Genomic DNA, 14,807 nt, shown 5'->3' with positions numbered 1-14,807 from the left:
GCAACGAGACTGAACTTCCAGCCCGCTACTCCACTCCAGCCTGGAAACAGCTGCTCCGGCAGCCAGCGCCAGAAAACTACGTGGTCGAACTGGCCGAGCGGTAACGCCGCGCCAAGTGCATCTTCTGCGTCCACGATCGGCCGTGGAGAAGGGGTATGCCGCAGAAAAAAATCACGTTTCACCCTATTGGGACAGCCGACGGTGTTGTACGCCTGTTCCCTCCACGGGAGAGGTCGCCTCCTCGCCTTGGGAAACCGCTTTTACGACGTGTTTAGCGACAGTTGATTGAAAGTTGCCTCGATCTTATCGTTTCGCAGTCGTTTGTACTTTTTCCTAGCCTCGTTTCAACCCCCTTCGAAACGAGATCCTGATCTACAGATCAATAATAAAGCCGACTTGAACGTACGCGATATCGTTATGGGGTACAATGATAAAGAGCTTTACAGTCGAACGAGACTCGGCAATCTATTACAGCTCGATATTAAGATCGGTATTTGATTTTGATCATTACTGCCGTGTATTAGATTTAATGCCCGCGATACCAGGTCTATTTCTTATGTCTCATTTAAAATTCTTCAGGAAATATCTGTTCGTAACGCAGGAAACGTGTCGTACACGTACCAAGGGGGATCTCCGAAGTATATCGGGGCCATTACCTGAAAAAGCGAATATACTCCCCTTCACTGACAGCTGCTCTTACGTGTAAATATTTACATTTCGTATGAGCCCTCGGGTCGTTCACACGCCGGTGGAAAGCTGCGATGCTCGTTGCATGCACACGTGAATGCGAGAGGGTGGCAGCGCAAATTTCAAGCGACTCCTATCTCCCTCTTTCCCTGAACACGTCCGATCAACTGACGTGAAACGTGAACGATCGAAAAGAAATGATTGGCGTGAATATCACGTCAAAATTATCGTGGAACGTCAACTCGGGATGCGCGTCCTTCCAACATCCATTTCTGTCATCAGGATCCTAAAGCTCCTCGTTGAATCGCGATTCGATGAATTCGTTGAATCTCCACTGGATGCACGCATGCAACAGAGAGATTCGAGTTTATTGGCCTGCTCCTAATGCACTTGTAAAGTAGCACCCTTGCATCTGAAACGTGCCGTAGATTGGATTCTTACGGAACAAAGGTGTCGTTCCAGTTTTGTCGAGTCAAATGCGAGAGGAAAGTTTCGTCGATTCAGGTGGTTGAACGAGCACCAGGAGGCCGCTGATAAGACGAAGTTCGAAGGGAATATGCAAACGTGCGTGGCCATGTAAGCTTATCGGGTCTTAAGTATTAGAATTTAGATCGGTGCGCGGCAGACTTGCTTGTGGCACGTCTACAAATGCTTCCTAGTTGACGACAGAGAATATTAACCCTTTGCGGTCGTACGTCTGCCTTAGCCACCGCGTCTAACTCGTATCTAACGTAGAAAATGACGAAACTTTGTATGCAAATAGCTTGGTTCAGGTAACAAAATTTCTGATCTGAAGCCTGGGATTTGAAGAATTGAAAAATCCTTAGTACTCGTCCATTCCTCGCGCTTCATTGAAGTTATTCCACCCTTTCCTTCGTCCCCCGTCCCTATGTTCAACGATGTATCCGCGTGTCTTCTAGCCAGAAACGAATCGTAGCTCTTCCAGTCGAAGCAGAAGAGGAATAAGAAGAGACAGGATTACGTGTTCGGCGAACGATCGTTCGGAAAGCGTTCGCTCATACGATCCTTTTTCCACGGCATCGTTCTCTTCCGGTCGCTTTGACCGGAGTCGCATGCATAAGTAAGCCCTCACCGATCGGCTATTTATTTAGACACCGGCCCCGAGCTCGATGGCGCCAGAATATTTGCGATATTGCGAAGTCTGCAGCGAGTGGGCGGTCGTGGTTCAGGTGAAATGTTTATGCCTTTCCAGCCTGCACACGCTTGCCTCTTCCAGGTGGTAAAAGAAGTCACGAGGAAAAATGCATGGACCCTGAAGTAAAGTACGTTTGAAAGGAATGCCTTGGAAACGACGACTCCACCCGAGTCGAAATTTAAATTATGTACTTTGGACCTATCTATTGTGCACAAGGTTCTGAAGGTGAAAAGTGAAATTTTGAAATACACACTTGTAAGTAAATTTAATTAATAGGTTTTTGATGATTTTTAGGATACGAACAGTATCGAGATAGAATGTCATGGAAATAAAGGACGTAATATTGGGTCGAACTTCAGCAACCGCATCATACATATTTACGACGAACTTTCTTCATTGTTTTTTTATATTCCGAGTTGGACGAAGCGACGCGACGCCCACGCGTTCTAGCGCATCGTTCGTGTTTCATGCTCGAATTCTCACGAGTTTATCGGAAAACCTGATGTCTCGGTGACGCTATAAAGTATCATCCCCAGGGGAACTCTTGCTTTTATCATTAGCCCTGGCAGTCGCAAGAATGTTGGCCGATGCCACGGTGAAAGGTAGCAGGAGAGATAAGGATGGAGAACGGTTAGATAGGAGAATGTGTGTCGAGTAGTCTGCGACATTTTCGAATCCATAACAGGGCTAGAGAGTCGAGGAGCTCGCTACTGCAGGTCATACATAATGCAGGCACAAAGTGGAGATGAACGGCTGCAGGTAACGGTGCATGTTAAATCCGCAATGGAAATTTCACGTGAAAACTTCTGATTGTCGTACCGTCTACCGTCGAATTTTTCTTTTCTATAAATAATTTAACCACGCCTTCTCTCGATTATGCAAACCCATCCAGAGTATCCTTTTTTTTCCCTTTTCTTTCTCCTCATTCGTGATCCCAATCCAAAAACTGTTAATGCGACTATGAATTTCTAAATATTCATTAGGTGAATACAACGTATATTGCATTGCAACGTAATCTTTTTATGAAGATTCAAATATCTTGAATTCGAAAAAAAAGGGACATCGAATCCATGTTTTCCCCGACTGAACGGCAACCCCTTCGTTCGAGGCAGTGCGCACAGGTAAGAAGTAACATGCTCCTCACGTGCTGTACCCGCGTTAGAGGAGCACTCCCCGTCTCATTTACCAATAAACGGATCGGATTACCGGCGGACCACCGACGGATAGAGCAAGAGTTACTTTACGCTGAATTAGGTCACCTGTTCCTCCGGTTTGTCCAGACAGGAAGTCGTTGAAGTTCGTCAATTACGCGATGCACCCCTGTTCATTAATATGTACACCGCGTTGCTCGGGCGTTCTTAACGAGGGACCGTTTAATCGAAAGAAAGCATCTCCGGGCAGGTCGCATCTTATTTAGTTATTTATACAAAACGACCCCCGCGTGAAATTAAACTGTGCGTGCGGCTTGATTAAAACGAAATGTAACCGGTTGCACGAAACCGCAGGAACGAAGAAGATCGGCTCGTTCCCTTCGCGTCTCCGTCATTGGAACGGAGAGAGCACTTCTGTCTCCTCCGACGATTAGGTCATCTTCACCCTTGCGGCGTTTTCATCTGTGATGACAAAGCTACGGCATATCCCGGATGCGATGATTATAGTTAAGAATCACCGAGTCTTACTGGCCAATCTGCTCGTTCTTCTCTTCTTACCCTCTGCCGGCCCCGCTTTCCTGCCTTCTTACAGACAGGACGACCACGTGCGCCCTGTCAGGGCCCACGCGACACCCATTACGGGCAATCGGCCCTTCAAATACGCTTTAAACGGCCCCGGCTGATTCTTCAATCTCGCCGTGGAATGCGTCTTCAATAAGTGGTCACGCTTGCCGGAATTATAATATTATCTAGTTGGTGGCAGCGTAACCGGACAAGAAGAATCAGCAGCTCGTTATGCAACGATGCGTGGATTATCCTCGTCTCGGGTCAGTTTAGATTCGTTGTAAGTGAAAGGATCAATCGTGTTTGTTCATTGATATTTAATTATATATACATTCTGGTGTAAACATTTAATTTTGTATTTCATTATCTACACACGGTGGATCGTTATCTGTGTACAAATTAAATACGATGCGGTTCGCTGTAACGAAACATTAATTCAAACGCGTTCAGACTCGCGTTACACTCATACAATAATATATTCGTACAGTATAAAATTACTTTCATGTTTACACGCTTACCCTTTTATCATGTACATATCACATAATACGATTATTATGTGTGATAGCAAACATTCCGGGGGTTGTTTTTTTATTCTCGAGAACGCGTTTGCCTTCGCGATGAAGAAACTTGACGGCGATAACATCCTTTGAAAACTTACTAATTACAGATGACACTGATTATGTTGCTAGCATATTATACTGATACAGAAATATGATGATACACAAAGACATTTACAGCCGAAGAAAAATCGATTACGTAGAAATATTAAGTAAAACCAGCTTAATATTATGAAAGTTCATACAGATTAGTTTAAAAATTCGCACAAGAGAAAGGATATCAAATATTTCCACCAGCACCGTCGAACAACTGCTTATTTATAGCAGAGAATTATTCTCGAAATAAATAGTACCTTTAAAGGCATTAGCCATTCGAACCGAACAGCATAGTCATGGGCAATAAATAAAATTATGCTTGGAACTTTGAGAACACAATTTGTAATGAGCCTGAAATAAAAGTGATCTCAAAATTTCTGTTCTTCTATGAATTAGGAGTATACGCCCATTAACATTCTAAATTACACAAAATTCAACCTTGGACGGGGAATCTTTTGGCACGTAGTGGTCCATAGCATAATGGCACTTTCAAACCACTCTTAAAGTGGATAAATTAATCGTACTAATATTTCGTCCCTTATAGTTGTTCTACTATGTCATGATCGTTCTTATAAGAAGATTGTTTGAAAGTAGTTTTCTGAGAATGTTTCGTTCTTTGTAACTCTTTAGCAAAGTACATTATAGTCTTTTTAAGTCCTTCAGCTAAAGGAACCTTTGGCTCCCAATTTAAATATTTCTTAGCTCTACTAATATCAGGTCTTCTCCTTTGAGGATCATCCTCGACCGCGGCAAGCTCAACTACTTTACTATTTGTACCAACTAACTCCTTTATTATAATAGCAAATTCTGTAAGGATTAAAATCTGTTAGATGTCTCTCTATGACACTATAAGTATTCTACTTTGTAGCGATTACTTACCTTCTATCGTATGCTCAACAGGATTTCCAATGTTTATAGGCTGGGTATAATTAGACGCCATTAAGGCAACTAACCCGTCAACCAAATCAGAAACATATTGAAAAGATCGCGTTTGTTTTCCACTACCGTATATTGTAATCGAATCATTTTGTAGTGCTTGAAGAATGAAGTTCGAAACTACGCGACCATCGTTCATATGCATTCTAGGGCCAAAAGTATTAAAAATTCGGGCAACACGTACCCTTACACCTTCCTGTCTCATATAAGCATAGCTTAATGTTTCAGCAACGCGTTTTCCTTCATCGTAACAAGCTCTTGGACCTAACGAAAATTATATTATTAATTAAATACAATTGAAATAATTTCTCACATACCTATAGGATTGACATGACCCCAATATGTTTCTGTTTGAGGATGTTCATTAGGATCTCCATAAACTTCTGATGTACTTGCAATTAAAACGGTTGCTCCCACTCGTTTTGCAAGACCTAATATAAATCAGTAATATCTAAGTTTACTTACTGATAATACATATCTATTTTGAATTCAGATAAAGCAACTCTTATATAATATTACTTACCTAATATATTTATTGTACCTAAAGTGTTTGTTTTTATAGTTTTCACTGGGTTAAGCATGTAATGCGGTGGACTAGCTGGGCTAGCAAGATGATATATTTCATCAACTTCTAAATAAAGGGGTCTCACAATGTCATGATGAACCAGTTCAAAATTCTCATGACCAACCCAGTGTTCAACGTTGCGTTTTCTTCCAGTAAAAAAGTTATCTACAACTATCACTTCATGGCCAGCAAGCATTAAACGGTCAACTAAATGAGAGCCAACAAAACCTGCTCCACCTGTGACTAAAATTCTCTTTCGATTTTTGTAATTAAGAAACTTCACTACTGGGAAGTCCTTTGACACTCTGTTCTCAATTTTAGCTTCAAGATGGTCAAGTTTTCCTTCCAGTTCACGAATTCGTATTTTTGCTTCTTCGATATTTTTAATGTCAGCATATCGTATATTTTCATTTGTATCTACTACTTTTTCATTATCGGTTTCAATATCATTTATATCCTCTATATTAGATTTACGGTCTCGCGGATGAATCCGGGGAAAGGATTGTTCTTCTTCTGGACTGACTAAGGTTTTGTAAAATCCCAACACTACAACATAAAATTTACAATTATTATTTATAAATGAAGATGAAATTAGTGTGATTTTTGATAGTACGGAATCATTTACCTAAAATTACACAAATCGCGGAAAACGCAACCTGTTTCATCTTTCGTGGCGTAAGAACCATGCTTTAATATTACACATTTCATTGAGGGTATTGATGTCAGCTTTCACTTCATCTTATTACAGATTTTCAACATGATATCAACGATAATATTGAACGATCGAAGAGATAATATTTGGTCGTAACAGATATGTCATTTTTCAATTTACATAATTAAAAAACATAACCTCTTACATCATTCCACCATTTACTGAAAAACTGACGCAGATAAAGACCAAACGCTTTATAAAATGTTATAGGATCTGAAATACCGACATTGTCCATTCCACGGTTAATTTAGAAACTACATCGGACAAATTGTTTGAGGTTGGTCACGTAGAAAGAAATTTTTTGAAAGAAGAAAGCAATTTCTTCTTATGTTAATGCCATTATTCACCACCAGGGGATGCTGAGGATTCTGTTTTCAAAGAGCGCATTGATAAGAAACGAAAAAATGCCCAATATTTTCACTTATTAAAGGTTAATTACTTGACATTTACATTACATAAAGAATGTATTACATGACTGATTGATTGAACGACAGTGCTGCTATCTGAGCACTTTACACAAGCGTTTTACAAATTATGTTGTTTATTATCTGTTTAATCCACTGAACTCTAGTAGTTTAGAATTCGGTGGTTTAATCTGACGTATCCTAAGCCGATAACTTAACCTCAAAATTTGCAGAGTATATGCACGCAGGCGCAGATGCCGTTTTTTGATTGATATATAAGGCTGTGGCAGTACAAAGGAAACATCTCAAGTAGTTTTTCTGGAGTCGCAGTGACAGTGGTATTTGAAATATGGCAGAGGTCATTGATTGTAATTTTCCTGTATGGGGCCTTTTACCTAAAAAAGAAACTGGTGTCACTCAATTTCTTACCAAATATCCTGAATATGACGGCCGGGGAGTTATTATTGCAATTTTCGATTCAGGGATTGATCCTGGGGCTCCTGGTATGCAGGTAAGCTTTTATACAGGCACGCCTCGAGATTGTTCAAATCAGTTTTTCTTTGTCTTTTCTTTTTTTTTTAATTTTAGCCAAATATCTTTTTCTTTCCTAAACCATTTTATGGAATTTCAGTTTAACAGACACACTTGTTTCACTCATAAATTTGTTTATTTTATCTGTATATAAAATGAGATATTTTATTATAATTTTATTTACAATGTAATTTAGAAAATACATAATATACAGTTTGTTCTTTATCCTTTATTTTCTCATTTTTTTTAAAATTAAGTATCTATTAAACATTTCTGTTGTATTGTAATGTAATGATTGATTACTATTATATGTTTAATTGTTTGTATATTCACAATAATTATCTTAACAGTATATATTTTAACATAGTACGGAGGTATTAGTCATTTACTTTTGCATTTCAATGTCTTTGTCATACATTGTTATACAATAACATTAAAAGGATGATGCAGCAATTTCTTATTATAAGCATCAAATAACACAAAATACTTTATCTTCTAATAAAGATACTTTATCTAGCTGACTTCGGATGGAAAACCAAAAATTATTGAAAGGTATGACTGTAGTGGAGCTGGAGATGTGGATACAAGCAAAGTTGTGCAAGCACCTGATGGGTATATAAGTGGTATCAGCGGTAGAAAATTAAAGGTATATTTCAAAAGACATGAAATTTAATATTTACATGGAATAATAAACAAGGAAACAATGTTATAAAGTTTCTTTTTTTTATTACATTCGTTTAGGTTCCTTCAAGTTGGGTAAATCCCACTGGAGAATATCACATTGGTGTAAAAAATCTGTATTCATTATATCCAGGCAAATTAAGAGAAAGGGTATTACAAGAACGAAAAAAACGTTTATGGGACAATCACCATAAATCTGCACTTGCAGAAGCATCTAGACAACTACAAGTAAATAATTGTGACAATTATATGTTGGCATTATTTTATGTAAATCTTAAAGGATAACATCATTTTGAAGTTTTTTATAAGTCTTGTTAATCTGCTGTGCATTAAAATTTATGGTTTTAAATTATTTTTAAAATTAAAATAAAACAGTGGCCTATATGTCAATACAAATATTTAAGAGTAAGTTCTTAAATAGGCTTTTAGACCATGTGATCCAAAGATAGGGTTGTTGTGGGTATGTTGAACCATGCAATCAAATCAGGCCAGTTTCACAATGTGTCACAGTGATCTGTATCTAATGCTATATTTATATTTGGCAGTTTGATCTGCTGTAGAGTCATTGATTGATTACATAATAGTGCTTAATGTTTTTTTATTCTTTCCAATAGCATATATATATATATATTTGAAACCTAAGCAAATATTTTGTAAATATGTGATCTTTATATTACACAATTATTATGCATAGGAATTTGAAGCAAAGAATCCACAATTAACATCTTTAAAAGATAGATTACAAAAGGAGGAACTTGAGGCAAGAGTTGATATATTAAATAATATTGAAAAAAAATATTCTGATGTAGGACCTACTTATGACTGTGTTGTCTTTCATGATGGTGAAGTTTGGAGGTAAAGTTTACATGTGTACCAAGATATTTCATTCGATGTAATTATTAATTTTTAAGTTAATGTTTTTATTTTATGATGCAGAGCATGCATTGACACTTCTGAAGAAGGTAACCTGGAAGCTGGGGTACTTCTAGGGGAATATTCTGTAACAAGGGAATTTGCACCTCTTATACAGGAAGATCAACTAAATATTAGTATCAATGTTCATGATGAAGGAAATACCTTAGAAATTGTTAGTTTATGTTGTAAGTATTAACAAATTTAAATTAATTTCGTTCTTTATTTATTTTTTAGATTTAACTACAATTAATTTCGTTATATTACAGCAAGTCATGGTACGCATGTAGCTTCGATAGCCGCCGCATACTTTCCCGATAATCCTGAATTAAACGGTGTAGCTCCTGGTGCTCAAATTATTTCATTAGGCGTTGGAGATAGCCGCATTGGTACAATGGAAACGGGAACCGCGGTTGTGCGAGCAATGATACACGTAATGAAACACAAAGAAAAGATACACGTGATAAATATGAGTTATGGAGAACATGCTCATTGGTCAAACTCAGGAAGAATAGGAGAATTGATGAATGAAGTTATTGACAAGTATGGTGTAACATGGGTAGCATCTGCTGGTAATCTCGGACCGGCTTTGTGCACTATTGGTTAGTTGATAAAACTTGAAAAGTTTTTTAAACAATGTTTCATTTACTATATTCCATCCGTTTTGAAATCATACAGGGACACCTCCAGATATTAGTTCCAACAGTGTCATTAGCGTTGGTGCCTATGTTTCTCCTGATATGATGGTAGCTGAATATTCTTTACGAGAAAAAATGCCGGGTATGTCATACACTTGGTCATCCCGTGGTCCAATGATTGATGGAGGAGCTGGAATTACTGTATGTGCGCCTGGTGGCGCGATCACTAGTGTTCCCAATTTTACATTAAGAAAAAGTCAGCTTATGAATGGTACAAGTATGGCTGCACCACATGTAACTGGAGCTATTGGTACGTGTACGATTACTATGATGGAAGTATTTTATATTAATAAAAATAATGTATTTTAAGTTTATTATGTACCTACATTACAGCTGTGCTTATATCGGGACTTCTTGCGAAGGGTTGCCCTTTTTCTCCATATAACATAAAAAGAGCTCTTGAGAACACAGCTTTGCATATACAAAATTTAGATCCTTTTGCACAAGGCTCAGGATTACTACAAGTTGAACGTGCATTTGATAATCTTGTTACTTATAGTGATGTACCTGAAAGAGATGTAAGATTTACTATCAATTGTGGTCCAAATAATGCTAAAGGAATTCATATGAGAAGCGGTATAATTGATCGGCCTAAAGATTATGCTGTTACTGTTGAACCTGTGTTCCTCAATAGCGAAAATACCGGTATAATTTTACATCTATTAATACAGTACTACATATTTTGAAGGGAATCCAATTTATTATAATATTTGGATACTTTTATAGACCCGGCTGTCAAAATTGCCTTCAATTTGAAACTGACTTTGGTATGTGATGCATCTTGGGTGCATTTTCCAACGCATCTTGATTTAATGAATATGGTACGCGCATTTGCTATTAAAGTAGATGGTTTTAATTTACCAGAGGGTGTTCATACGACCACGTAAGTATATCTTAACAAATGTTAAACTATATTTATTACAGATATCATGTAACATTAACATTAATTGCATTCTTACAGTGTCAGAGCTTATGATGTAACAAACATCGCGAAAGGACCAGTGTTTCATATACCAGTTACTGTAGTACAGCCGCAAACACTGCCAAAAACTGCTGTCCTTCCAGATTTATCACATACAAGTGTTTTATTTAAACCTAATACATTGCATCGACATTTTATTCTCGTTCCCGAAGATGCAACATGGGCAGGTAAATTTTGTCTATGTTATTTCTAGTCTTGCAGTGTTGAAAATGCAGCATTAATATTTTTAATTAATTTGATTTTAGTTGTTAGATTGAAAAGCACAGAGAAAGATAAAACCGGAAGATTCGTAATTCATAGTGTTCAATTGAAGCCTCGTTTGTCTTGTAAAACTCTAGAAGTGAACAAGTTGTTTACTGTAACTTCTCAGTCCGAAATTATTCATCCGTTTGCTGTTCAGGTGCTACAGATTTCTATGATCTAATTTAAAAGAATACTAGATATTTATATCATAGATATATATGTGTGTCTTATTTGTAGGGCGGATTGATTTTGGAAGTGGTTGTTGCAAAATATTGGGCAAATATAGGTGATATGTTAGTTGATTATTGCATAGAATTCCACGGTATTCACATGATAGATGGAAGTCTTACAATGCAAGCTGGGGATGGAATAAATCGTTTAGAAGTACGAAGTTCTCTTAGAAATGAAGAAGTAGTTCCCTGTATATGTCTTAAATCATCTGTGCAAATTTTAAAGTATGTACAATTAAAAGTGTTTGTATTTTGTCCTTTTTTATTTTTTTATTTCAATATTTTTCTTAATGATACAGACCCACTGATGCAAAGATCGCTCCATTACGGGAACGAGACATTATTCCACATTCGCGACAAATTTATGAACTACAATTAACGTACACGTTCCACTGTGCAAAATCAACTGAAGTAACTCCAAATGCAGCGTTACTTAGTGATTTATTATACGAAAATGAATATGAAAGTCAAATGTGGATGATTTATGACAGTAACAAACAGCTTATTTGCTGTGGTGATGCATATCCATGCAAGGTAAATACTACTTATAAATTGAAATTAATACAGTAGTAAATAATTATACATTTTATTATAGTACGCGAATCAGAAATTAGAAAAAGGCGATTACACTTTGAAAATACATATACGGCATGAAAAGAAGGATTTACTTGACAAATTAACGGAAATGCCATTTTTGTTAAGTCACAAGTTAAGTAATCCAATTACTCTAGACGTTTACGCCAGTCAATCACAAGCCATGATTGGCGGCAAGAAAATGATAGCAGCTTCAGTTCCACCTGGTCATATCCTTCCACTATATATTGCTCCTATGTCCAATGAAAACAAGTAAGTATTTTATTCCAAATAACAATTCTTATTCTTATTTTTCGTTCGACAAGCATTGCAAAACATTTTTCAATACAATACGCAATGTAAAAGGACAATCAAACAGTAGAATTGGTTAACACGTAGCTTACATATATGTTATTTCAAGAATATCAGATATATTCTTTTGTATATGTAATAGTACACATATTTTTATATGTAAGTAGAGAAAGATGCATGGATAATTCTCCTGGAATTTTGAGATGTAAATGTTCAAACGATGTTAAACTAAAATTTTCTTACAGTTTAAATTAATATTAAGAAATATTAACTCTTTTAATTTATTTCCAATTTTTTTATTCATAAAATTATTTTTTATAAATTATTATTTTATATTTTTCTATTTTCTTTTTCTGTATATAAGTGAATTTTTTTTTGAATACTAAGAAAATTTTCTTCCTTTTCATCTCACATTGCAGCGCCGAAAACAAGTAAGTTTATGATATTTTTACGAACATTTTTAAACATTTACATGCTTTAAATGTGACTGATAAAAATATTATTTTATTGAAGTTGATAGTATTTTTGTTTTACTTGTATATCGCTTTATTGCTTCTTAAACGTATTGCTGTATTTTAAAGCTTAATATTTAAATATGTGTACTTACTTTTTTTTATTTAGATAAAAATAACATTTCTTTATGCAAAAAATTTCTTTTCTTATGCATTTTCCGAAAATATTTAATGTTTAGTCCCGTATGTATGTTTCACACTTAATGCTCTATACACCTCAACATGTAACAATATAAAACTCATGTTTTTAAAAAACACCACTATATGATTTCTTTTTATTTGAGTTTCGTTTAAGCTTATGTGCTTTGTTTATATCTTATTTTAGTAGTGAAAAATTTTAAACAATAACGATAAGAGAATTGATATATTTTGTTTAAATTAAAGAGCTTGCAGAAATACCACCTTAGGAAATGGTAGTTATCTACAAGGTACATTGACCTTCTGCAAGGACGAAAATGGAAAGAAAGTGGATTGTCACACATTTAAATATATATTATCTGAACCAAATAAAAAGTTCAGTAGTAGTAATAGCAACAACAGTAGCAGTGGTTCAAGCAAAACAACAAAGTGGGATGAATACAATGAAGCCCTTAGAGATTTTAAGTGCAACTGGCTTTCAAAAATGGGTAATCAAATTTTTCATCAATGCAATGTATATATAAATATGATATCACCTATAGCGATTATTACTTAAATATTTTATTCTTCTTTCCGGTTACAATTATACCAATAGCGCCTTCTACTCGTAAGTTATTATAGTGTGAACAAATGTTACTCCCAAATTTATGTTGAAAACCTTTTTACAACTTGCTCTAAAATGGTTTATTTTGTTTCCATGCACGAATATTCAATGCATAATGAATCAGTTGTTTATCCCCATTGTTCCCTCTCTTCGTAATTGATATTTAAAAGAAGTCATTCATTTCAGATCGACGTGTCGATAAAATGATCTCTAATTTTTTAAAATCACATTATCTACAATATTGTGTACTGTTAAGTAATTACCATGTTTTATGTCGATTGTTTTTTTCAAAGTGACTATATAAAATTTGTTCTTATGATTATAAAATGAATGTACATTTGCATTTTCCTTTTGTGTCAAGATTATCAGTACTTGTTACTGCTAATAATAAAACGGTGGGACTATGTAAATAGAATTAACAAATAATTTATTCTTAATAACAGAACCTGGAGAATACGCCAATTTATTGTACGGAGAATTGAAGACTCTCTTCTCGGACCATTTGCCTGTTCACACTGCCATGCTCATGTCTTTGGATTCTCCGGAAGCTCGACGTCATGTGCCACACGATGATATCTCAGAAGAATCTGTTTCTCTGGCAAATCAAATCATAAGCGTTGCTGACTTCATGCTTACTAATATAGATCAGGACAAACTTTTAGCTTATTATGGACTGAAGAGTGATCAACGCGACGATGCAGCGAAAATTCGAACGAATATGGAGAGACAGAAGTTCAGCTTGATAAAAGCATTAGTAAAGAAAGGATGTGCATTGGCACGATTGTACATACACAATGCTAAGAAAGAGAGTGGAGGAGAGCTCGATGCTTATGCACATTTATTAGAAAGCGTAACACATCATTGGCAAGAAGTACAGAAGTTTGCTGAATCAACTGATATTAAGGCATGAAATTTTACATATTAAATGGTATTATGCTGTATTTAATTCTAGCATTTAATTTTTGTTTATTTATTTTATTTATAGGTCATTGCCCTGTCGTTATGGCATGCTCATATTAATAACCATTACGGTCGGTACTTGAAATTATTATTGCGTTATTATGAAGAACATCCAGTAAAGGAAGTTGACGAAAAGTGCATAGAAATTGCAAGGATTTTAGGATGGGAACATTTGTCACGTCACATTACCACTAGTATACCGGCACGCTATCCACCTTCATATAGATCGTTTTGATCACTGGTAAGGAGTGTTTAAAATGTATTATTTGCAAGTTCGCGTATTTATGAAATTTGGTAACGTGGACAGTAATATTTTTTAGGTGCGGTAAAAGATGTTTGATATTCTAATAAAAAAAGACTAATGATGGAAGGCAGTTTCCAGTGCAGCTCTATAAAGACAGAAATACTTCTGTCGAGCCATTCAGATGTATTATACATTTAGGAAAATATAATTTTATTAACATTAAAAAAAAAAAGGAGAAAAAAGTAATCCGAAATATTAGAACTATATTTTAATTTTTCAGCATAAGAAAATAAATTATGTTTAAACATAAATATATAATTTGCTTTATAAATATTGTAAAGTGATCAATCGATATTGAT

General features: G+C 35.8%; 2 protein-coding genes and 1 long non-coding RNA gene across 4 annotated transcripts; 2 read left to right on the top strand and 1 right to left on the bottom strand.

The window, feature by feature from the left end:
- Nucleotides 1-93: 93 nt before the first annotated feature.
- On the top strand, nt 94-4,375 carry LOC143305714 (uncharacterized). The gene is made up of 2 exons (XR_013062827.1): nt 94-2,068; nt 2,138-4,375. It is a non-coding gene; the product is annotated as an uncharacterized LOC143305714 (long non-coding RNA).
- Uxs (UDP-xylose synthase) lies at nt 3,891-6,479 on the bottom strand. Its single transcript, XM_034327683.2, has 5 exons — nt 6,338-6,479; nt 5,671-6,258; nt 5,465-5,578; nt 5,091-5,411; nt 3,891-5,018 (listed from the first exon to the last, which is right to left on the bottom strand). The coding sequence occupies exons 1-5, from the start codon at nt 6,396-6,398 to the stop codon at nt 4,750-4,752; spliced, it is 1,353 nt and encodes a 450-aa protein (XP_034183574.1). The 5' UTR covers nt 6,399-6,479; the 3' UTR covers nt 3,891-4,749.
- An 82-nt stretch (nt 6,480-6,561) lies between these two features.
- Nucleotides 6,562-14,790, top strand: LOC117605886 (tripeptidyl-peptidase 2). 2 transcript variants are annotated; one of them, XM_076690367.1, is made up of 21 exons: nt 6,562-6,701; nt 6,778-6,854; nt 7,062-7,339; nt 7,877-8,005; nt 8,101-8,268; nt 8,735-8,895; nt 8,977-9,140; nt 9,222-9,554; nt 9,631-9,900; nt 9,984-10,295; nt 10,377-10,533; nt 10,612-10,799; nt 10,878-11,032; nt 11,113-11,330; nt 11,405-11,639; nt 11,701-11,951; nt 12,887-13,128; nt 13,236-13,247; nt 13,688-14,148; nt 14,230-14,445; nt 14,525-14,790. In XM_076690367.1, the coding sequence occupies exons 3-20, from the start codon at nt 7,178-7,180 to the stop codon at nt 14,437-14,439; spliced, it is 3,828 nt and encodes a 1,275-aa protein (XP_076546482.1). In that variant the 5' UTR covers nt 6,562-6,701; nt 6,778-6,854; nt 7,062-7,177; the 3' UTR covers nt 14,440-14,445; nt 14,525-14,790. The 2 variants fall into 2 exon arrangements, with proteins under 2 accessions (XP_076546482.1, XP_076546484.1); XM_076690369.1 differs by lacking the exons at nt 6,562-6,701; nt 6,778-6,854; nt 13,236-13,247 and having other exon boundaries at nt 7,020-7,339.
- Nucleotides 14,791-14,807: the final 17 nt, after the last annotated feature.

The sequence above is a fragment of the Osmia lignaria genome, chromosome 2 (assembly GCF_051020975.1).
Source record: "Osmia lignaria lignaria isolate PbOS001 chromosome 2, iyOsmLign1, whole genome shotgun sequence".
Classification (NCBI taxonomy): domain Eukaryota; kingdom Metazoa; phylum Arthropoda; class Insecta; order Hymenoptera; family Megachilidae; genus Osmia; species Osmia lignaria.
Note: the sequence above shows the minus strand (reverse complement) of the source record. Positions and strands in the feature narration are given on the sequence as shown.